Source organism: Sander vitreus, chromosome 6 (genome assembly GCF_031162955.1).
Source record: "Sander vitreus isolate 19-12246 chromosome 6, sanVit1, whole genome shotgun sequence".
Classification (NCBI taxonomy): domain Eukaryota; kingdom Metazoa; phylum Chordata; class Actinopteri; order Perciformes; family Percidae; genus Sander; species Sander vitreus.
In genome coordinates this window covers 5,209,151-5,234,898 of record NC_135860.1, presented here as the reverse complement: position 1 = coordinate 5,234,898, position 25,748 = coordinate 5,209,151, and the positions used below count along the sequence as shown (strand labels likewise).

General features: G+C 39.3%; 1 protein-coding gene across 1 annotated transcript in view; it reads right to left on the bottom strand.

Moving 5' to 3' along the window:
* Positions 1 to 25,748, bottom strand: part of thsd7ab (thrombospondin, type I, domain containing 7Ab) — a 123,133-nt gene that overhangs the window by 89,308 nt on the left and 8,077 nt on the right. Inside the window, exons 2-4 of the mRNA XM_078251752.1 lie at positions 9,800 to 10,634; positions 3,532 to 3,780; positions 2,311 to 2,495 (exon numbers count right to left, since the gene is read on the bottom strand). Of these exons, the coding sequence (XP_078107878.1) occupies positions 2,311 to 2,495; positions 3,532 to 3,780; positions 9,800 to 10,634 (1,269 nt within the window). The remainder of the gene's footprint in view (positions 1 to 2,310; positions 2,496 to 3,531; positions 3,781 to 9,799; positions 10,635 to 25,748) is intronic.

Sequence of the window (25,748 nt, the reverse complement as noted above, 5' to 3'; positions counted from 1 at the left end):
TTATTGACAAAAAGGGATTTCCTTAACAAACTTGTGATATAAAAATCACAGAGGACAGTGAAGATATAGGAGAGCAACACCTGGAAAAACTGGCAGACAGACGTGGTGGATCAGACATTTACATTGGGTATGCCACACTGAAGAGCAGCATTTTGTAGCAAAAGAAGAACATGTTTCAATAAATGCTCGAACTGGTTTAGGAATCCGAACCTGTGACCTTCCATAAATATAGATTGGCCGAAGCCCGACTGTCCTCAAGACCCCTTCAAAACCAGCTGCTGGTCGAAGAATTTCTGCATGATAATGCCTCCTTTAAACATAAATAATACAAATATGTAAAAAATAAAACAAAGTGTTGCTTCTTACCACCAGTGATATAGAGAAATACTAAAGAAAAGTTTTCAGGGGCTTGAAAACTGTGCTAAGAGTCCATATGGTGAATGCTACTTCTCAATGTGTGTGCTCAGATTGAACATACAGCACATTTTATAGATGGTGTGTTACATATTAAGTTGAGGGCTGAACAGATGCAAATTTGCTCTGGAGGGCACAAACTGAGGTGAATACGCGTCCTCACAGGTTGAAAATGTTTCAGCTTGAGGAATATGGAGGAAATATCTATTCGTAATTCAAATTTAAAGTCCAAAGAGAAATTGAAAGTCCAAAGAGAAAACGAAGCGAGATCAAATTAAAAATATTTTTTTTAATTTTCCATTTGGCTTTTCCATTTGGATTTAATATTTGGCTTTTCAATTTCAATTTAACATTGGCTTTTCCATTTGGATTTAATATTTGGCTTTTCAATTTCAATTTAACATTGGCTTTTCCATTTGGATTTAATATTTGGCTTTTGAATTTCCATTTAACATTGGCTTTTCATTTGGACTTGACACATGTCAATGTAAATGAGGAGGCGTGACACCGCTGTCAGCTGGAAGTCTCTCAATAGAATCATGGACAAGTTTATTTTCTGAAATATGGCTTGTTTTCCATTTGAACACATTGTCATCAATATTAACAAGGTTTAAAATGACCCATTTTTCAAATTTGGATATCGTTTCAAAATCAGAAATCAAATGAACGAAAAAGTACACGAGCTGTACAAAAGGCCGTCAATCAGGAGTGATTGTTGTGAGTACATGTCGGAGAATAGCACGGACACGCACCTCACAAAAGTGAGAGAAAGAAAAAGGAGAGGTCGCAGTTCGGACGATGACTACCCGGTTGAGATTGTGTGTGTGTGTGTGTGTGTGTGTGTGTGTGTGTGTCCTCGAGATCTGACAACACACAAACACACGTAGCAGAGCTACCCACACCCATGTTTGTACTGTTGCTTAATTAAATAAAACCTCAAAAGAGAGAAGTTGTCTCCGTCCGTGTTTTAAACAGACACACCTGGGGCGAAGCCAGAATCAGCTTTAAATACAGTCCTAATCTAGTCCTCACGGGCTCAATTATAGTAACTACATGAACTATTACTACTTCACTGTTGTTGCATGAAATGTCGTTTGTGTTTAGCCGACATCATCAGTTTCTATCGTGAAATAAGAAGCTAAGCCAGCCTGGTGGCGAAGCTGCAGACAGATACTCAACAGTGTGCTCCCCAGCAGTCAACTCCCCCTGCTGTTCATAAGGTGCCTCTGCACCCCTTTCGTTTCAGACCCTCCCACCAGCCTTTGGGCCAGGCCTCCTCATTTACATTGACATGTATCAAGTCCAAATGAAAAGCCAATGTTAAATTGAAATTGAAAAGCCAAATATTAAATCCAAATGGAAAAGCCAAATGGAAAATTCAAAAAAATAATACTATTTTTAATTTGATCTCGCTTCGTTTTCTCTTTGGACTTTCAATTTCTCTTTGGACTTTAAATTTGAATTATGAATAAATATTTCCTCCATAGAGGAACAAATTTCAGCTTCTCACATTAATGAACGTACAGAAGAAGAAAAAAAAGGAGAGTGGTCTGGAGCAAATAACTGAGTTCTTGGTTTTTAAGGCACGAGCACAGTCATAGGTTGTCAACTACAGCTTATGTCTGTACAGCTGGTACACTTGCTGTTACAGGAAAATAAACACAGACTGCAAAAACACTCCAGCTGTCAATTTCATACAAATAATGCGAGGCAAAATTTCATTTAAAGAAAAGTCAATAAGATGAGCTTGACGAATGACTTTTGGTCTCAGAGAATAAACTTCACATCCCATAAAAGTGGACTTTGATAAGGAGATGTTAAAGGAGCTGTTCTGCACAGAGTGTTAATAGCAACATTGTCAGGGGATTCATGTCACAGAAACTTTTCTTTCTTTACCTTTGTCTTTTGCTCTGAGGTCGTTGAGGTATTTTAGAAGCTCAGCATTGGCCTGGACGCAATAAATTTCCCTGGTCTGCAGGCCTCCCCCACAGAGCCCTGTCAGGTTGCTACGCCGACGGTCCTGTTGGCTTAGCAACGGGTCAACCCGGCAGTCGCTCCACTCTGTGCTTCTCCAGGTGTAGCTACAGAGGAAGAAAACGTGAATGTTCTGTGTGGGTGTATCATAGTGTCAAAGTACATCATATTTACAATCTTACTAACTACAGAACTTACATATGTGTTGCATAGTAACAACCAATTTAGTCTTTCTTTTTTTTCTTTAAAAGATGATGAACTGCACTTTTCAGTTTACTGAAGTACAGCATGCGAATAGTTTCAGGCATGAGGACAGTTTACTCACCAGTTTAACCAATCAGAACAGAAGAACACACAGTGACATATGATTTTTGTATATAATGATGGACATTTGTTTCATAATCACAATTTATAGGCTTGTTAACACAGCTGGTAATAATGTATAATGCAATGTGTTAAAAGGAAACTTGGACTCAAACATTTTGAAAAATGGATTTCTAAATAAATAAATAAATGTATCTCACAGAAAATCAAACACTCTCCAGGATGAGAGTATTAGTAAGAATTTTGGCAATAGCAGTGTAAAGATAATATAGGATGTAACTGAGGGGATAAAGGCCATCTGTGAGCCTACAGTTTGAATCTTTGTGTCTGTGAGAGTTTGTGGGACTCAAATATCGTTGTAGTCTCCCTCTATCCCCCCCCAGTGGTGAAGGAGTTGGCTAAGGCTAACGCTAGCGATGCTAAGCCGACGTCACGACCAAATGTTAGCGATTGGTTATGGCAGATCCAGAGTGGCTCTGTGCAGATCCAAAAGTTTTAAACTTCAACAGAGTACCCGCCTTCAAGGAAGTTAACACTTGTCAATGGAGAGTGGCCAGACTCTCTGTACAAATGACATGTACGAGAGTCTGGTAGGACCAGGCTATGAGATTATTGGAACACAGAAAGAATCCCTGCGGAGTGTTTTGTACTGTGGCAGGGTCTTAACAATGCTTTAACTGATTATGACAATCTAACATGCAATTGAATCCGTGTGAAACATGAGCGCCTGTCGAGTGCTTCGCTATGAAAAACACATCTACACTTTTCAGTCCCTGCTGTGCTCCCCGGCTCCCTCCCCCATCATCAGGAGAAACTCACGTGGCACAAGGCGGCACGCCTTCACCCTGAGGTTCACACGTCTCAGACTCCTCCAGTGGCGTGCACTCCGCCCCCTCGCCCACCGGGAACTGGACCACCTTCCTGCTCCGAGTGCGATTACCTATGGGAGACTCAGGGTCCACGCAGGTTTTGGAACAGGGGCCCCACACGGCCCAGTCAGTCATCTTGCAGTCCTTGGGGAGGACGCAGGACTGGATGGTCAGTGGCAGGTCCCTCGGTGTGCACAGGCTGGGAAAGGATAAAGAGGAGGGGGACAGGAGGGAATGGAGGTTTGGTTATCAGATTGACCTGGCTAGAGTAAGCGGAGCACTGACCTGAATAGGACTACAAGAGGAGAACATCCCATCATTGTAATGGAGACCTCGTAGATTCACTCAGTCTCCAGGAAGCCACTGCTCCCGGCCAAGAAATAGTCAGACCCATGACCCAACTGTGAAACCATAACTTGAGGTTTTTACATTGCGTTATTTGTACGGATTAGACAAACAAGATATATGGTGCTAATTAGTGAGCTTCGGAGGTACCGTTGGGTACTTTAATCAGAGCTAAGCTAGCTATTTCCCTCTGCTGCCATCTGGCTGCCAGTCTGTACGCTAAGCTAAACTAGTGGGCTGCTGGCTGTAACATTATGTTTAGCGTACAGATATCAATAGGTATCAACAGGGCCCAATCTTCTCATCTAACTCTCTCGAAGAGAAAAAGAATAAGCGCATTTCCGAAAATGTCAAACTGTTTGATTGGGTTATAGTGATAAAGTTCATCCTCCGTAGTGTTTACAACCATCAACCACACCAAACGAAAATTGTTCTGCTGGGAGAAAAGACAAAACAGAGAAAAGCAGCAAATATGAACATTTAAGAAGCTAAAACCAGCAAATGTTTGCCAGTTTTTCTTGATAAATCACTTTCTGTAAGCAAACAAGCCTTACAACTCTCCAAAGGCAGATCCTTGTATACTTGTTTGTTATTTTCTGGCATCAGCTGGTCACAGATTTATATACATATTTATGTTGAACAGACTCCTGCAGTGTGCATCTTACTGACGCCTCATTACAGTGACGTTTAATCTTTCAGTTACCTTTCACTGCCATTTAAGTATCAATGTGCCAAGAAGCCTTAAAGCCACGGTTTGAGGTATGAACATGTCAGCAGAACAGATATCTGACACTACAAGTGGTGTGCATACCTTCCCTTTAAACTATCTGCCCTTAACTGGTGTCACATTTTGTCATTAGCTACTCTCATTAGCATACACACTGACTGCATAATCAGTTTCACATTAGCAGTGAAACAGGAGTGCTGTTGCATGGTGTGTGTATCGTTAACTCTTCAGACAACCAAACCAACCTTGGATCAATCAGTCACACACATCTTTTGATCATCCAAATGGCATTTACAATAGATGTCATGAATAACCAGTCCTCTCTTTGGGCCCCTTCCGAATCATTAGAAATTTGTTCTAACTAAAGCCGACTGCCTTTTGTTACTCAGTCTGGATGTCTTCCCCCTTGAGGCGCTACAGCTGACGAGCTATTAGTGCTAATTACAGCTCTGCTTCATTTAGAAACTTCTCATTTAGACGTTGCCACCACACTCTACCTCCAGCAACTCAGATTTTCGGTATAAATGAGGAAACGTATGAGCCGAGTATGTTTTTTCTTTCTTTTCTTCCTTCAACTCCTGTGTCTTTGCAGATTAAAACACCTCTGAAGTCTTTGAAGTGGAACTGAAGCGACACTGTAAAAAATCTTAGCTTTGTTTTTCTGCCAAACACACTTGGTGCGCCGGCTGATTCTGCATCGGAGGAAAACAATGTGGAATTTATTCTGTGAATGTGATGCACTGAGGGTGATGGCTCGATTTCCTGTCTCAGATGAAACTTCTTGTGTTTTAAAAAGCCCCTAATGCAGCCAGTGACCCATTTCGGCTGCAACTAGATCCTTTGAGTCGTTTCCCCTTTGCTGTGTGAATGCCCGAGCGTTTTTGTGGAGATTTCAAAGCTGCAAAAAGAAGTCATTATTTCTTCATTTCAGTCATTGAGACAGAATGAGGACAAAATCATTCTCTATTTAAATAAGTGAGATGATGTCTGAAAAATGTCCATTTTTAAGTCTGTAGGTTTTACACAGTAACTGGCAACAATGGACTACAAGGGCCTTTAGACAAAATAACAGCAGTCAGAAAGTTTCCATTTTCCAACACATTACTTGAACTGCTTTCACCAAAACAGCGTGTCAATGAAATGGCCTAAAAACATAATTCTATGTGGGTCAGGTGATTAAAGAAGTAGCCTTTTAACGACTTTAGTGCCTTCAACAAAAAAGAAGCCAAAAAAGATGAAAACTAAATTACAGCACCATGCCAGCATCATTCAGCATTAAATGCCATGATGTGATGTGATGTGATGCACCTCCTCCGTGGCACAGCAAAAATTGCAAAGATCATGATGCAAACTTGATTAATAGGACACAGGCAGAGTTATGAGGAAGTGGCCTGTTTGGGATGAGTCGAGACCTATGGAGAAAGTAAAGGCTCAATGACAGATGTTCATCAAACAAAATTGGAAATGAAGTGAGCAAGATGTTCAGAGAGCGTCTGGCGAAGATATGACTGGGTTATTGCTTCACTGGGAAGTTCGTTCCACTTTTTCCAAAAGTGGCAAAAACAACTATGAATATTTTAGGACAAGAAATAAACAAGTCAATGATTAATATTTATGCTCCTAAGGGCATGTGAGTTGTTTTCACGGTTTCTTTGAAATATTTGATCCCAGTCACTGCTGAGAGCGCTGTGCCAACAAAACATTAATGAATAGATTTAGTACATAATTGATCAAATCTTGGAGAACACTGGCATGTGACAGATCTGGCTTGCTCTACTGACATTCTCATTGATTCTTTCCTAGAGATCCGAGACCTTGTGAATGCCCCAAGTTTCTAGTGAACAGTGATGACACTTTAGGTTACTGTCAGTCGAGGAACAGAAAAATAGATGATGGATCCACAGAAATAGCTCTTTAGAAGAATCGCTGATTGACTCACAGACATCAGAGGGTGAATACGAATAACAGCAATAAATGTAACAAGAAACTGAATTTTGTTGTTTGTTATGGTCATAAATAACAAAAGTGGACAACAGCTATAGATTTGTACACTTTTTGTGAACACTGTACCAGATGCTATAAACATAAGTTTCTATTTTCAAGTGGTCAAACTTTCTTTTTTTTCTTTAGGATAAAGTTAGTCTATATCCTTGATGTTCCACTTATTGCTCCGGTGCCGCAGGAAATTCAACCAAATGCATGTATCTACTGTTTCCTTCTGCTTTATTTGTGTTGGAATTTTAAATTTGGTGGATTAATGAGGACTATTGTTGACTGCTCCTCAGATCTCTGCAGGGTAAATTGAGACAGCTTGCTAGACTATCTGTCCAATCTGAGTTTTCTCTCGCACGACAGTTTTACAGTGGCTCTGTGCGGAGCTTAGCGCTGCCCGATTCTGATTGGTTTAAAGAAATGCCATTAAACCAGAGAATGTTTTCCTCCCATCCCCGAATGCTGTGTGGAGTAGACAGACCCTCCTTCAGCACGCTTTGGAGGAGGGTCTGGCAAAGCAAGATATATAAAATATAATATTAAAATAATTATATATACAGTCTACAAAACTATGCCGTCTGTAAATGTTTGTAATGAGTAATGTGTTTTGTATTCCCTCCTCAATTGGTTGTATGTAGTATCAAAATAAAATTTTAAAAAGGCCAAACTCTGTAGGGCCCTTCTTTGAAAGGCTAAACAGTCCACAAATCATAGTTTAGGGGGTTCATTCAAAAGTCATAATAGACAATAGACATTGCAAATCTAACTGCATCCGCCTCAGTTTTCCTGAAAATCAGAGGGTGGTGATTATGCAGATGAAGCTGTTTGGTAACTGCAGAAAACAGCAGAAGAAGAAGAACTTTCACTTTAGCAGTTTAGGTAGCAATAAAAGTTTAAGTAGCTAGCCAGCTATCCATAAACTAACACTTACACATGGATGACTTGCATGGATTGGTTTTGCTAGTCTTCCCAGACTCTCACTTCCGCTGCTCCATAGCTCTTTTACACTGCTCTTCCACCCACACAAATCGGATAAACGCTCAAACAGCGTAATACGTCTTTTGGAATACCCACGTGTTCTGTTGAAATAGCTGGAGTCGCTTTCGTCCTGTTGCTTTCATGAAAACAGGTGAAAAACCGAGTAATTTCCATATCTTTTTGATGTCACTTCAGCTGCAATTACAACAGGGAGCAGAAGAAAGAAACTCCTGTGCATACTGATATAATTATACCATGAGGAGAATGATTACAGATGTGTTTTGAAGAGATGGATGCATGTAAACCTTTTCAATATGTGTCTCAAACCCGTGGGAAGATGGATTTAAAGCTTTAGTGCGTAACTTTTTGAAATTAATAAACGTCCATTACATTTAAGCCGTTGACAAATGAGTTGCTACAAAGCTAATTAAGACTATCAGCTCCACACAACTCTCTGTATTTCTCAGCATGGCTGTGTTCAGAAGATTGTGTTGTCCGGTGACTTTCCCGCACAGAAACTCGAGTGAAGATAATTACCTCTTCTGAAGAGTCCATCATGTTTTTTTAATCATCCGTGTCCTCCTTGGCTAGCAACTGCGTGGGGGAGGGGAGGGGGCGATCGCGTAAGGCTTGTATCATGGGGATGCGCCGACAGTTTTGTTGTCATTACTTCCTCATGGGGGCGACAGAAACTAGGCACTATAGCTTTAATGACCAGATTTCAAACACTTGGCTTTTGATATAGGAAAACTATCCAATCCTTCTAAGATACTGTACATGAGATGGTAATGAGTGACAACACCAATTAACCAGTCAGTAAAATGATATCTTGAGAGACTTTATTTTTGTATTTTCAAGACCTACTGTAAGGGTTTACATTGACGGTGCCTTCCTATCAGATGTGCTGTTCTCTGCTGCTGATGGCAGATTCATTTCTTTAAAGTAAAATGTGTAATGTGCTAAGAAATGATTAGGAATTGAGAGCCATTTGATGTATGTCATTTTCAGTGACTTTTTAGCTCACAGCAATAATAATGTCAGGGCCAGAGGTTAGATCCCACATGGGTTTACCAACACTATAAATGGAGGCACTCATGGATTTGGATAATATGGATGGTAAATGGTAAATGGACTTCATTTATATAGTGCTTTTAAACATTACCGGACAAAGCGCTTTACAATTTGGCTCTCATTCACCATTCACACACACTTTCAGACACCGAGAGCGGCCTACTCATCCGGAGCAACTTGGGGTTCAGTGTCTTGCTCAAGGACTTCGACATACGGACAGGAGCCGGAGATTGAACCACTTACCATGTGATTGTTGGACGACCAACTTTACCTTCTGATCCACACCCTCCCGATAGTGGCGCCCACTGAAGGCAAAATTCAACTACCTATTCAAGTAATGATCTTTTATATGATGCTGTTCAAAATCACAGAATTGTTTTATCTGTCATTCTGCACAACTTACCACATCAGTTCACCAAAATCACACAGGAAAAAAAACGGTTTAATGTAGCTACTGAAGTTTTGAGATGGAAGTTCTCAAAACCAAAACTATCTGCATGGATTGACAATGCTCGTGGTTGGTGTATTTATTTTTTTTTTTCTGGTTTAAGAGTCATGTTTGTAAGGTAAAGCTAAAAAGATGTGGGAAGATTCACACTTGATTTGTTCACTTTTCTTGTAACATATCATAACACATCCATTCAAGACCACAGGACTGAACTCACAAAAGTCCCTTATTTTGAAAAGCAACACACAAAGTCCTGGCAAAGATTGATCTCATGTCATAAAATTGCTTTGCCACTTCCATCCTCAGAAGTTGACATCAAATACACTGCGGTAAGTTGTGTTTCACTGCTCTGACAGCAAAGCAGTGACAAACACACAGCCGATAAACATCCTCCGCTACGTGTCACCTTCTGACAGGAAGAAAAAAATGATTCACAAGGACAAATTTGGAATTATGTAAGAAACGCACTGACTTAAAAATGACTAAACCTAAATGCCAAAGGTACGTGGAAATATGAGGAGCAGTTTATTTTCTGACAACAATAAATAAATGGATAGAAATACTGTCAATAAATACAAAGAAAACATAAAATTATGCAGACATAGAGATTAAATAGATCTCTCTACATCTGCTGCCTGTGAAAATGTTGCCACTCACTTGCGTCCCACAGCACTCCCATTCCTGTGTACGCAGGTCACATCCCGAGTCTGGTAGCCCACCTGGATGTCCCAGAACGGACTCTCTTGCCGGTTAAGGCGGTTCCGGGTACGTTTCTTCTGGATAAGCTCCCTAGTCTCTGGATCTTTGACTCCTGCTCTCTCCCTGAGCCCCTGGCCTTTACCTTTCCGGCGCTTAACTTGGCGTGCTGTCCGAGTCTGTGGGAGGGCACAAGGGCTCCACGGTCCAACCCTGAGACTGTACATGCCCTCTGGACCTGTGCAAGGCCCTGGTTTACAAGACTGGAACTCAGTTAGGTTGGGACAAACTGCGCCTCCAAAAAGTGGAGGAACCAGGACACTACGGACCCTGTTCCTGAGGCCTGTTCCACACGTTTTGGAGCAGGACGTCCATGGAGAATACTCGGAAACCACACAATCCTGAGGGCAAGGGATCAAACACGCCTGCTCCAGGCGAGGCTTGGGCTCAAAGTACTCACAGATGGCATCCTCTGCTGGAGACCCGTCTGATTTGAGTATGCAGCCCACCTCCCGGGTCTGAATGCCCTCTTCGCCTCCGCTGCATGTGAACGGCCGTGAGGCCCATAAGGTCCTTGCTGAAACTGGCACGCACACATTCCAGGCACCCAGTTGCCAGTCATAAAGGTCCTTGTGCCAGTCACACACACGGAAACAGTTTCTCTGGTTGGAAGGACGCTGGCCCTGGTCACAGTTGGTGTGAAGCGTTGTCCAGCCTTCCACATGGGCACACCAGACTGCCCGGCTTTGGCTGCCACCCGGGCCACAGTCGCTGCCCATGCATCTTCCCCATGGACCTGGGAAACAAATTAACAGGCTCAAATTACAATATGTAACATATGGAACAATAAACCTTCTAGCTTCAGAAGTAACTCCAAGAAGGACAGTATGTTGTACAGTAAGAGACCTCAAGAGTAAATTGCTTTATCACATGACAAAATTCAATCAAGATACTGCTCAGAGAAAGCGGAAAGATATTAGTTCTTATTTTAGTCCAACTTTATGGTTGGAAATCGGAATAATGATGCTCCTCAGATTGGACAAGTTGAGAAATTGCATCAAGATGTACTGTTTGGTTATGAATAATTTTAAAATAAAACAAGACCTCATTGCACAGGCAGTGACTTGATTTGAAATTACATTAGTAACACTCAAGGATTCCATTTGAAAGCTCTTATGCGCCTTTAAAACAGAAATCCACATTATGCACGCATCAATTAGTCAAACACTTCAAACCTCAAAACTTCTAATTTAAAAGGAAGACTGAGACAGTTTACTCAAGCTTGACAACTGTGGAAAAGCCTATAATGCATATTCAAGGATGACACAATAAATTCACAGACTTCTCTAATGTGGTCCTTGATGTAAATGTGTTGAAAAGCCGTTGGCAGCCCACAGCAGAGCATGTGTGCAAAAGCTATGTCATATTCAATAAAACAATATGTCACCTTGTTTTGTGCTACATTTGGGTCAATTATTGGTGCATGGTAGAAACAGTCTGAGTGCTACAGGGGTGGAGAGCGATGATTAGGCAATGCAAATACAATGTGGAACAGTGGAGATTATTGGTGATCAAAGGAAAGTGTCTGAAAGCCAATTTACAGGGGCCAGGAGTAATTTGTCGCATTTATCAAACTCTATTGGCAACCAGCAGGAAATGCCACAAACATCAATAAAACTTATTTGTCTATACACAAGTCTCTGGCAAAGCCTCCCCTTATCCTCTCTTACTAATTGCAGTAGAGATCCAGTAAACAGTCCTACACCAGGACTGGGTGTGGAGGTTATAATACATGAAATAAATTTGTTTTAATTAGAAAATTACTAGCAATGCTTCAAGAATAGGGCTTCTTACAGTAGCCTTAAATGACAAGGCTGGAACTGTTTATCTGTTTTTGTTTTTTTACAGTCAACAAAACCTGTGAAAAGAACAATTAATTGATCATACTAACAAGTAAAAAGTTGTATTTTGCGTGTGTGTGTGTGTGTGTGTGTGTGTTTGTGCGTGCGCTCAGCCAAAGTCTGTTGTAGCTTATTTTTCTGTGTCATAGAGCTCTATTGTTATAAAATACATTAAAAGTACATCAGTGAGCCACACTGTTGCACTGGGTGACATATTTCTACTGCACCAAATCTATAATAATCTGCTGCTGAAAGTAGTCCACAAAAGATGCACATGTACTCCTGTTTTGTAACATTTGCTAAAAACTACAGTGCACAGCTTTGTTTTTAGGACATTACAGAGCCTTTTTTTTTACATTGAAACATATTTTGTTATTAAATAATGACATCTTCATCAGAGATTAATGGGTTCCTACATCAGAAAGTATCAAGAAATTAACTAAAACATGTGTCTTGGTCTTTTACTTGAATTTGCTTACAATTATAATAATATAATATGACATGGAGTAACACCAGCATTATCCTTCAACAGCTGAAATGTTTTGGTTGCTTGTTCATAACATGCTCCACATGTTTTGTTATATTCATCAACAAACAAACAAACAAACAAATTGTGTTTATTTATTACTCCTTAGGTATACCTCTCTGGTATTAAAAACTAGACAGCTCGAAAACATATCTGCTCTGCTCACTTGGTTAAAAAAAAACAACTTGCTAGGTGCTATTAATTTAACTCTCAGGAACACTTCACTTTCATTTTATATTTTTCCTCTTTATTGCACATTTTCAATTACTTTAGTTTTCTATGCTGTTTGATTTTGCCTTACTTTTGCACTATTTAGAATGTATTTATTGTATTGTATATATTACTTATCTTTTTTATTTTATTTATTACTTATCTTTTATCTTTATACTTGTTGTACCTGTACTTTTTGCACCGTGGGTCAAAGAGAAACGAAGATTCCTCTGTATGTCTGGCACATATTGCAGAATTGGAAATAAAGTTGACTCGGCTTATATAACATTGTGATAGAAACAAACAGTTGACACGCACTATTTCATCACGTTAGTCTGTATGGAATCAAATAGAGAGCGCAGGGCCTAATTTTGTGTTTCTGCATGAAGAAAACTTAGCTGACACCATGAAAAACTGTCTTAACCCAGTCATCCCAACTCAGCTGGTACTAAAAAAAACAAATTACTGTAAAGCAGGGTGCCTGGGCTTTCACTGTGTTATCCAAAGGCTATTGATTCTAAGAGAAGAAATCAAACTAATTAGGCAGCTTCATTTTTCACCTCACTTTAGCCTCTTAGGTAACTGATTATATTAGCATGTGGCCCGGGGCTGATTGGATCTTTGTGGGCAACGGGTAGTCAGTGTGTGAGGGCAGCTTTTGTTGTCCCACGTCCACGCAGAGTTAAAAATCACGTCTGGCAGAAAATCAGAAGTACATCTCCGGCAATGATTGCCTCTGATGAGGCTGCTTGTTGCCTCTTTTCTCTGATTTCAGCTGCTGATACTGTACAGCTGACAGGATCTTCAGTCAGTCAACAGGACGTTGCATTCACAAGCATATTCTAAATGGTTGGTTTACTACTCAGTGTATCAACACACTCAATCAATTTCCAATCATCAATCAAGTGTTTTCTAGGTTTGCTGGGCATCTACAGTATAGCTCCAGATCATGCTGCTGCTACTTTTTAGACACTGGTATTAAGACTTAAAGGGTAAAAATACATTAGTATTCCCCAGACGAATCCTCTCTGGTGTTTGTCTGAATCCATAGAATCTACGTGAGGTTTATTTTAAATCCAATAATAGAAAAGAAGGTGACTTGGAAGTTTTGCCTTCACAATACAAACTGATAACGACAGTGAACGTTATCTAGAGTGCGGATATTGAGTTTTGAGGCAGAGAGAGAAAATGCAGCTGAGAAATCGCTCATCCAAAATCTAAAATGCAGCAGAATCAAGACAGGTTCCTCCGGTACCTAAATAAAACACCTCTCACATAAATCTAATCCCACCCAGATAGAAGTTATCTTTTCCCAAGACTATTCTCTGGCACAGCTCTCACACTCAACACTCCTACCGCTCAGGATGTGTAATATAAAAAGTTCTCAACTAATAAAGATCACAAAGCTCGGCCATACGGCCATCGTCTCAGAATGCACAGTAAGAGTCTGGGTTGTTCTGCATCTTGTCTTCTTTATATATATATATATATATATATATATATATAGCTGTTTCTAATATTCTATATGACATGTTTTATTTTGTCAGATCTTTGCAGATGTATAGCAGCATGTTCTGCCACACTTTGAAACTTAGTCTTTCTGCTCCAAATGTAAATCAATGCATAGCTCTAGTAGCCTACAGCTAACTTTTAAATATTGCATGCAGTCTGACAGCATTATTTGACATTCTGAAAACAAACTGTGTTTCACCTCCATTTATCACAGAAGCAGAAAGTATTCACTGAATTATCAATAAGTCACTCTACTGTGCACCAGGTCTCTTCAAAGAAATGTTTAATAATAATATTTTGATTTGAAAAAAAAAAAATGTAATGTCATTGAGAGTTGACTTGATGATCCAGTTCCACTATTAGGCCAGTACTTAAATTGTATTTACGTTATTTTGTGGTAAAAATCAAATCTACATAGAAGACAAATGAACACATATAAAGTCAGAGTATCCAAACATATAGACTACTTGCATAGAGCTGCCATCTAACTGTAAATGTAGTTTTATCATTTGGCAACAAAAATATTCTTTCCGTGACTTATTTTAGCTGATAGTGAATTTACTGATAACATCTGGAGACTTCACATTCTTGTCAGATTTAATGTAAAACAGGCAGCACGTTTGCATCAATGCATCTCGATCAAAAGTAATTGACGTAAGCAAACATTACTTAATCAAATAAATGCTGTATGGATAAACACACAAAAATCACAATAGCATTTATGTAATCTTTCAGAAAGTAGTGCATTCATTTTAAACTGATGACGTATCCACAATGTTCGCTTCATTCACCTTTTCATCCAACCATCTAGGTCTAATTAAAAACATGCCATACTTGATTCTCCAGTCTTTTTCTTAACTGTTTTTCCAGAAGAAGAAAAAAACTCCATTTATTCAGTACTTTAAAACATACTGTATGTAAAATATCATTCATGTGATACTGTGACTTGTGATTGGTGGAGAGTGACACTGCTGTAATCCAAACGCTTTGGCTCTTTGATATCTATCTTTGATTGAGAAATCATTTATCATTGGTAGAATGACATAGCATGACATTAATAACTCTTACAATACATCTGAACTGGATAGTCTTAAAAGTGAGTACCAAGAACTCTAAATATAGTAAATCTTTGCATGTTGGAAACGTGTTAGAGTTGCTGAAAGTTTGTGCTCAACCCAATACCTAATTTATATAATATTTGCTTCAAAAAGTTCATGTATGTCTGGAGCAGCGACCTCTGTCAGTGAACTTGTGTTTGTGCTGTATTTGCTGTCACCATAGCGTAGTACGAGATGAGCAGTAGTAAAAAAAATAAGAGGATAGAGGCCAGTGCAAATGTGACTGAGGAGGAAAATGTGCTGACAACATAATACAGTATAAAACAGGAAAATTATTAATTTAGGAAGTTATAGCGATGCTAAATAAATGTGCTTACAAGTACAGTATACTTTAAACTAATCAATTGTTAATAAATCATGAACAAACCTCCACATATAAATATTGTCCTCTTATTGCAGAACCCAATGGCCAAGCCACAATGTAATGTATGTTTGTGATCATATACAGTATATTCTTAGTCTACTACTTATTTATTACTGTGTTCATATTGCTTAGGTCTCTTTTTATTATGTCTTAATTCATGTTTTACTATGTTGTCTTGTCATGTTATGTGTCACCACCAGAGGAAGTGCAACTGAAATTTCGTTGTTATATGCAATGACAATAAAGGCATTCTATTTTATTCTATTCTATACTTCTAGTTTTACTTTGTTTAATGAGCTAACTTAACTGCAACCAACCACAGTAGGAACATTTCTTTCTTTTAAAAGTGCCCAGTCACTTTCGCATGCAGTAAAACCAGGGAACCATAAGGTGCTAATGATGATTCTTAAAACCCTTGAAAAGTCACCAAAGAGAAAAGGAAAGTTCCGCAGGCACTTTTAGCTAACTTAATAATAAAAATAAGCTATTCTTTGTTTTTCTTGGGGCCCCCATGGAGCCCTCAGCACGTCTCCTGGGAGTCCCCAGGCTCAACACTTTGAACAATATACGTGGAGTGTGATAGCCTCACTGTCGGGGTGAGAGCCTGATCTCTGACTGGGCCTTGAGTGTCTATTTAATGAACAGCTTCTTTGTCTCTGCAGGGTCAGCTTCACTAATGAATGGGTCACTGTGTCTCTCTCTGCTTCTGTTTGTTTATTACTTCTCAGATCCACAGCATCTCATACTGAAAAACAGGGCCTTTCTCTCGGCTGGGTCAGGGTTCATCGCAGGATCATCACGGCTGTCTCGCTGGCACTTCGCCGCGATCCTATAGCCAGTAGCTGTGTCTTGACTCCAAATCAGTCATTTGTGGAAAATGGTCTCATAAAATACAAGCTGGTTTGGCTCATCAGTAAAATTAAGTTTTCATAAAGCACTGCAGGGTCAGAGCACTGTTAAGAAAAGTGCGTAAAGCCCTTTCACCCTTAGTGGGAAACTTAGCTGAACACTGTCAAAAGTCCCACAGTACAATATGTTGTCAGAGTGTTTCTACAGTAACCAGGAGCAGCAGTCTGAATGGTAAAAGTGAGTTAATGTATATATTGTGTAAGCCTCGGGTCTCTAAGGATTCGATCGCCCACACAGTTCCAGCAAGGAGAATGGGTTCAGACCACTTGTCAGATTAAATCAAGGCTTAGAAAGATGATTTTACACAGGTTTGATTTTACGGATGCCTATATATATTTTATTGATATGACTGCTCACAAACTAACCTCCTTTTAGGGTTTTGATAGTATTTGCAGGTTTGTAAAAGCCTGAAAGAATCACCTAAAATGCTCTAGTGAAGCTTAGTTACATGATTAAAAGAATGTGAATGGTGCTTTAAATCTCAAGCAATCGTGCATGGAAATTGATCCGTCAGTTCCATAACAACACTGCAAGCTTTCAGTTTCATTATGTAATCATTTATTAGTTCTAAAACCCAACCGCGGTGTTTTCAAACTAATGTGTTGAGCCCTCTGTAGCTTCACAATTTAGACAAAATTAATCATATGAACTACAATGTGATCATTGCACATTTGCATAGCCTTTGGGAGAACTAAGCATTACCACATTGAGCTTGTCATGTTGAGTCACAACAGCTCAGCAGAGTATTTTGTTAGCCGAGAGCTAAAAAACAAATCTGGTGTGTATGGCAACTGCCAACAGTGCTTTGTTTTTGTGTTTAAAGAGCACAGCCAGCTTTAAATACTGTTCGCAGAAAGAAAATGTGGCCAATCACATCATGTTTTTCTTTTTGGAGCACAAGCAAAAGACCACTATTTAGCACCAGATGGACATTAGCCTTTTGGTCTTAATAGGCCACAGTGTGCATCAGGGGTTAGCGTGGAAAAGAGCAAAGGAGAAAAAGTAAAAAGACCAGAGGCTCATACTTAACATCTGACGGAACACTTTGAGCAGCTTAGCATTCACAGATGATTGTTAACCCTGGCATTCATTCAGTTTGATCAGTGCCCAGGGCTGCGCAGCACTAAGCCACATTGAAGGCTCTGCGCTCACACTTGTTCAAAATGTTATTAGCTGTAATAACAGGATTGTGCTTGCATGGCTTGAAGGAGCCTCTTTGACGACTCTGTATTCCTCAGGTCCAGCACGAGGCAGACATTTCAACAAGTCACACAGTGTTACATAGTCTTCTCCGTTTCTATATGATCTCCTCTCAGTTTACTCCATATTACGACCTCATAATAACTCATAACTGAATGTAGCAAGTTTGTCTTTGTTAAAGTGCATGGATCTTTTCATTAAAATATTGAATATTGTGAAAATGAAGGTAATTTAATAGAACTGGCTTAGTGTATTCATAATCAGCCATCATATTGATCTTGATATTGTCTCACATTACCAGACCTTCCTCGACAGCGCTACGGAGGAGGGTCTAGCTAGTCCACACATTCTGGATAGGAGAAAAAACGTGCTCTGGTTTATTGGCATTGCTTTAAACCAATCACAATTGTCCTGGGCGGCGCTAAGCGCCGAGCGGAGCCAGGGTGCTTCTGCAAAATAGCCTCGGGAAGGAACTTGTTTTGATGGAACATGCGTACGTACAAAAGTTGTTTTAGTTGTGCAACAGAAAGCTCAGATTGGACAGACAGTCTAGCTAGCTGTCTGGATTTACCCTGCAGAGATCTGAGGAGCAGTTAACCATAGTCTTTAGAAATCAGCCAGAGTTTGAAACTAATAAAGAGCTACATCTTCAATCCAGCTACAGCTAAATGATGCTGGGCTAGAACTCCAGTCCAGTCAGAATTTGCACATCTTTCAGCTTTAAATTAAAGGGCAGGTTCACATTGTTTCATGTTTGTCTTAAAACAATACTCACATGTCCATATGTACATATAGAGTTATTGGTTTCTGTAATCATTCCTTCCTCTGCAGTTACAGACGTTTTGGTACATAATTCATATTCAGGTGAAGATAAGCAGCAGCAAGCTGAACCAGAAAAGACATGACAAGCAAGCAGAAGAAGCCAAAAGTGAGCAACAGAAACTGGGAGAATAGTTTGTTGTTCTGTTGTTAACAGAACATTTTTTTCCTGTCTGTCGTGCTCATGAACACCCCCAGAGAATGAAGGAGTGACAAGATAAATGAGAGAAAACGTGCTCAGATCCTAACGATGCCCACATGTTCGACAGGGACGGTATCGCTGTTGGCAACATCAAATAAATATTTCAAAATCTTTGAGTGAAAGGGTCAGGGCCAGAGACAAAGGCCTGCAGGCTGTAACACCGCTTCTCCTTTTGTCAACAGCAACAAGAAAGTGTATGATTTCAAATGATGCTTCCCAGTTTAAACTGTCAGTGTCTGACACACACAGATTCCCAAAAGTCAAAAGCACCTGTCTGTGTAGAAAAAAATACCAAGACTGTCATATACTGTAAAACTTAAAAGCAAATTAATAAAAACTCCATAATTTTCCAATACAACTTTAATGACAATCTACATGCAAACAGGTATCGAGTGCAACAGTTAAAAGAGCATGATAACAATGAGAATACGCCGCATCACTGCACATTCATGCTCTAGTTAAGATGTCTGATTTCACGGCGAACCTCTAGCTCACCCAGTAAGAGCGTTCGCCCCATGTTGGCTGAGTCCTGCAGTGGTGCAGGGTTTGAATCCGACCTGTTGCCCTTTGCTGCGTGTCATTCCCCATCTCTCTCCCCCTTTCATATCTATCCACTTTCTAATAAAGGGAAAAGCCCCAAAAAATGATCTTAAAAAAAAAGATGCCTGATGCCTAAAACAAACCGGGTAACCTTAACATTCCTGAGAACAAAGAAAACAACAACTATAATCATTTTGGAGACATCAGTCTTCCAACTTATGGATGTGTCTTCCAATCTCTTGCCCTACTTTACAGATTCAGAAAAGGCTACAGCCACTAATACTTCATCGTCCATACTGTCCCAGTGTTATTAATATGAGTAACAGACTGTCATGGCTCCCAGTCGAGCTAACCTCGGCGCCACACTCTAAGAAATATCGGTGTATTTACAGTTGTATGACTGTATAATTTAACAGAAAATGTCCACAGGAGGTGATTCACTATTGGATTTTTTGGAGCTTTTCCACCTTTAATTTTGACAGGACAACTAGGTGAGAAAGGGGGGGAGTCATGCAGGAAATCATCACAGGTCGGATTCGAACCTGGACCTCTGCGTCGAGGCATAAACCTCACAGTATACGTGCGCCTGCTCTACCCACTGAGCCTTGATTATTTACATTTCACTAATGCTAGCTAACGTAGTGAGCTATATTCACAACACCATTATCGTAAATTATTAACCAGCACTTGGATTAGTGACCGTCAAAAAGGGTTTAAAGCGTTAAAAAAAAGCTTTAAATTAATTAAAGAACAGATGTCATTTCAGAAGTTTACTAACTGAGCAGCATTGTATGAGAGAATTTTAAAGAAACAGAAAATGTTTTTTTTGTGTGAATGTATTTTTACTGTAGCTACAAACTAAATTTCCGTTTTTAATTACGGGACAAAGTCGGGGTAATGAGCTGCCAGAACTGTTTCAATATTTTACGTATTTATGTGTATTATGTGTATGTATGGAGTGCAGCTTGCTAGTGTTCAAGAGGAAGGCTTTATTTTCAGGTATACTTTGTCACCCCCTTTTGAAGTTTAAGAAAGGACTGTAAAGTACATTTTAAGAAGACGACGACTTCTAACGAAGTCGAAAAGATGATGTGGCTTGATGCAGACTTTATTAGATGTGTCCAGCTGCTGAAGATCAAACCGGCAGCCTGGTGTTTGACCCACAGCGCTGTCTCACACATCCCCACCTGACCGTGACGGATTGAGCCGCCCATCTCTACTTTTCTCTAAATTTTCAATTTTTCCCCGAGATGAGCAGTTTAGGTTCATTACTGTGAAGCAAATGTACAAGGTGATGGATCAATCAATCCATCAATCATTATCACCCGCTGAGCTGAATCAGACAGATGATGACAAATTGTGTTATACAGCGTTAATAATTACTTCATTAAATACATGGCCCCTGCTGTGGGTAAAAATAACTTTATCTGCAAACGGGGGCACAGAAATGTTTGACAAACATTACTGTACACGTCCCTCTCAGGTAAACATTGCTTAATTCTCCAAGGCTCAAAACCAACTTTGTAAAACACAGAGTTATTTACGTACAAACAGCAACCTCTGCAGAGTTAGAAAAATGAGAACAATGTGTACTCATATGTTTAAGAAAACAAAATGCATAAAGCAGGGTGTTATGACTAAATACATGTAATTCTTTTGATATCAATATAAAACATACATGTGGTAATATGTTTGTATAATATAACATTGTATTGATATATCAAGATTTGGCAAAATGTGTGGAGAATCACATTGATGTTCAAACAAAATAGTTGATGATGTCACCTTGCACTCTAGGACATTGAGATGGGAATCATGCAACTTTTGTGCTGTTTTACACACAAAATGATTAATCAATAATCAAGAAAAATAATGGAAGAGTGATAACGTAAGTGATAATAAAAATAATCGTCAGTTGCAGCTCTATTAGAATTGGAATTTTGTAAAACAATAACACAAATGGATCCTGTCACTTCCGATAATATATGTAGATGGCAACTACAGCGTGTTTAATACGGGTGGTAATAGTTAATAAAATGCCAATTCAATAGCATCAGATGTGTTACACACCCATACACATCGACCTCCACACCTTTACCTTCTACCTCTCTCCATAAAAGATACACATACATACACATACACATACATCTCCTGCAGTGGCACCAAACATTGGCATTACGTTCTGAGGTGTAGAATCATCCAATATGTTGCATTATTATTATTTTTCCAGTTTTGATTTTTGTTTCGCTGTATTTTATTTAGGTTTTGACAATTATTTTATAAGCTTGTGGAGAATAACGTGATTTACTGTGTGGACATCAGGAAGATCAGCAACCACTCATGTGGAGATTAATGGAAATGCAAATACACTAAACAGTAGTAAATATACAGGCAGCTCCACATGCTGTGCTGCTGTACTCAACATGCAGAGTTTGTTCAAAGAAAATGTCTAACCACCCTGAACAGAAACAGTGCTGGTGTTTGTCAAGATAGCCAGTCTCACTAATGAGGGGGCATTATTTTCTTCTAAAAGCGCCTGGTGAGAAATTAGTGATGATATATTATGACAGGGAGCATGACTGGCCTGAGCTTTCTTGTTCTATTTGGCGTAAATGTCTGAATCCTGGACTGAAAACAAATTGCTCTCTTAGCACAATTCAAACTGTTGATTCTTAAAAAGGCATGAAATCAAGAGAGGATCTTGGTTAGACGAATTAGTGGCATGATGTCTTTTTTTTCATCATTTAAATGTTTGATAAAAACAGAGGCTGGTAAAAAATTTTTTAAAAACAAGTCTCCAAAGTACTCTTTAAGGCTGTGGCAGGGAAAAATACCTCTGCATTTTAGGTAGAGACCCAAAAGAGAAAACAGAACAAATAACAGTGGCCATAACCATCACTGTCAAAGTAAAAAATAAATGTGTGTGCACTGCGGCAAACTGTTTTATCTTTATTTACCAAGAAATGAAAGCTCATGTTCTGCAGTGAGGTGATACAAACATTCAAATCACACGTAGAACCAAGAGCTGTCCAGTACAACCTCCTACAATACTGTGCACTGAGCTGCTTCACACGTCTGCTTTGTGTTGACTGATTGACTCAAATATGAGCTGACAGGCCCATGGAAGTCTAACCCTAAAGGGGTGTGGTAGTTTGGCAAAGGTTATGAGGGCAAGGGGGAGGGGTGGAGGGAGTTTCAGTGCCACACAGAGAGTGTCAGAGGCTTAGTGATTCTGATCTGTGGATGAAAGCCTCGGGTCTGTGAGATGCTGTACTGGCTGGCAGGTTTTACAACAGCAGCAGTGACACAAACTGTTCAAGGCGTTTTACTGTGAGCAAGAAAACCAGAGAAAGAATGAGAAGTACACACAGCAGGGATGCTTGTTTTCCCAGAGGATGGTATTCTTCTCGTCAGGGTGTGGTATTTCATCTCCATCTCACAAACATACAATATGTATAAGACTGGTTGCAGTTATTCGACGACAGATACAACAACAAAGGCATGATGACACGTTGTGCCACTGTGGTTAAACTCGGTGTCAGCCAGGCAGCCTCCCTAAACCACACTTCCAATTTGACATCTGTTTGTTTTTTTTGTTGCAGTTTACGATATCTTGTCTAACCCTGGTGTGCAGGGGGTGGACACAATATCATGAACACCTGTGCTATGTAATGGAATCCAAAACAGTAGGGGAAGCATTGATTCAAATATATGTCCATTTTGTAGGGTATTTGTTTGTGATGTGGGACTGAATTCTTTTAAGAAAAACATTGATTTTGAACGAGAGGGTATATGGAGCAGTTTTACTAAAGTCCCAGTATAGCCTGCTAGCTGGTTTCTAACCTGTTGCCGACTCACACTGTTGTGGAAAGACCACAGCTGAAATGAGACAGTCTCCTCCATCAATTTGAAGCCGTGCAGCCGACTGCATTTATTTTTTATTTTTGTGTTCATAGCTCAATAATTTTGTAGCTTGTCTTTTTTATGTTTACTTATCACTTATTATTGGAGCTGTATTTGAATGTATGCATTATTCCTAGCACTGCTTTCACCAGTGAAAGGCAAAAGTTGGAGGCTTTAATTACAAGAAGTAATTAAAGGAAGAAGTATTTCTACAATATCGCAATGTAGAAATACTCTGTTATAAGTAAAAGTCATGCTTGCTCATTTTTTCTAAGTAAAACGTACAAAAGTATTAGCATCAAAATACACTCACCGTACTCATTATGCAGACTGGCTCATTTCAGAATTACTACTTTATATACAGTACTTAATCTGCTGGGTTGCTCGTGAATTTCCCTCCAGGGATCGACAACGTTTTCTCTTAATTTATAATATTGCATCATTTATCTGTTCATCATATTTTGTATTATTAATCTAAAGCTGCAAATTAACTTGTAACTACAAGTTATCAAATAAATGTAGTGAAGTAAAAAGTACAATATGTGCTTCTGATTGTAGTGAAGTAGAAGTATAGAGTAGCAGAAAATGCTCAGCTAAAGTACCTCAAAATTGTACTTAAGTACAGTACTTGAGTAAAAGTACTTAGTTACTTCCCACCACGGGTTTTAAATACTGCAGGGAGGGTACATAGTACAAGACAAAACAGCCTCAGTGAGTTGATTAAACGAAGAGCGGCGGTTTGTGCGAATCTCGCCATGGGAAAAAAAAAAGTATTGTACTAGCAGTGCTTGAAATGATAGGCTTGGAAAAAATGACCATCAAGTTGCACTCTAAACATAAATTGAACAAACTTATTTTCTCACTTACCTTGAGTAGTATCTAGCCATACAAATATCTTCAGTCTATATCTGTCTCTGAGATTTTTTTGCTTTTATCCCAATACAAAGGATGTTGGATAGAAGGAGTTTCTCAAAGATTTGAAAAGATACATTTGAAAAATTCAACAGAAAAGTGTCTTTCCAGACACAATACTATACTTGTTTACTCTGGATATTCCTAGACCTCACTGTCAACAGATTTCACTGGAACTACTTTCAGAGTCTCTATGAGAAGTGCTGACAGAGTACCAAGGACACTCTTTCTGGAAAGAGACATTGTTGTTGAATTTTTTAAATGCAATTTTTCAATTCACGTACCTCTATTGGGATGGAATATCAACAGCATGCCTCGAAACGTAGTTAAATAAAACCAAAAGTGTTTGCATCAATGAATGGCGCTAGAAAATGTAATTTTTTGTAATCTGGGTGAGATGACCCGACTTACTGCTGCAGGGTTACTGAATTATACTCAGCTGGTGTTTATTTAAGACTCCCTATAATGTGTATCTAAATTTTCTCATCTGCGGTAACAAATCCCCTTCTGACAGTAATATCCAGCAATGTGCATGTAGTAGTTGGATAATCTTTTGTATTCTGTGGATTAAACTCATGCAGTTTGGATTTTCTTGACGGGGGATGCAAAAGAAGTGACAATCTGTGAAAGAATTTACACAAGGGGAAAAGTGCAAGCAGCATTAAACAAGGCTGTGGGCTTTAATATTACTGGTGTGGGATGCACTGGTTTGAGAGCACATGTTACAGGTTTGTTTTTCTATGTATCTGTGCATCTATGCCGCAGTGTATCTGCATGTGTTGGTCTGCTGAGGTGTGTTGCTACTAATGGGGGGGAGGGGGGAGGGGGGGGCAAGCTTGAAGCTTGAAGCTTGTAGCTGTCACTTTAGTAAGATACATTTTCTAATCACATGGCGAGATCTTCCACCCTCAGGAGTGCCAGCATTGGGGATTAGATTACCACCTCCCAAAATGCATCATGCTTTACATCAATCCAATAGGAAAGTAATACTAGAGTGGGGATACTGTGCAGCCTCGCCTCCTAAAACGAGAGGTTTAAAATGAGCTTTGGGGACATGCAGTAAATCACAACAACAATAAGAATCACATTTTTAACACTATGAGGTATCAGCTCATTTAAAAACACTGAATGTGAGATCAACAATGTTATCTCTGTGAAATTAGTGGTGTTCATGAACTTAAATGCTAGTAAACAAAATGTGAAAATAAAGGCATTACAGTAGGGCTGGGCGATATGGAGAAAATCGAATATCACAATATTTTTGACCAAATACCTCGATATCGATACCGCAACGATATTGTAGTGTTGAGATTTTTGATAAATAATCATCTGTAATGTGGATATAATGACTAAGTGGGTAAAGGCAAATAATCGAACAGTTAGAACAGTCTGGTAATCACAGATGACATCACTCTACTGTAATGCAGCCTTAAAAAACAGGAAAAGACAACACTTATGACATATTACGATATCCAATATCTAAGACGATATCTAGTCTCATATCACGATATCGATATAATATCGATATATTGCCAAGCTCTACATTACACACAATTGTTATTTGCTTCATGCTTTGATTTGGGCTGAAATGAAACTGTTAATGTGGTGTATAAAGCAAAAAGATGAGAAAATGATGACATTTGGCAATAAGAAAAAGCTCGCTTGGGATATGCCGTGGAACATGAAACCAATAGTAATTATTACTGTGCACTCAAGACTGATATTGTTAGAGAAAAAAAGCTTACACAAGCTGCTTTTCAGAAAGTCTACCAGCAGTTTCATTATTCATTTTTT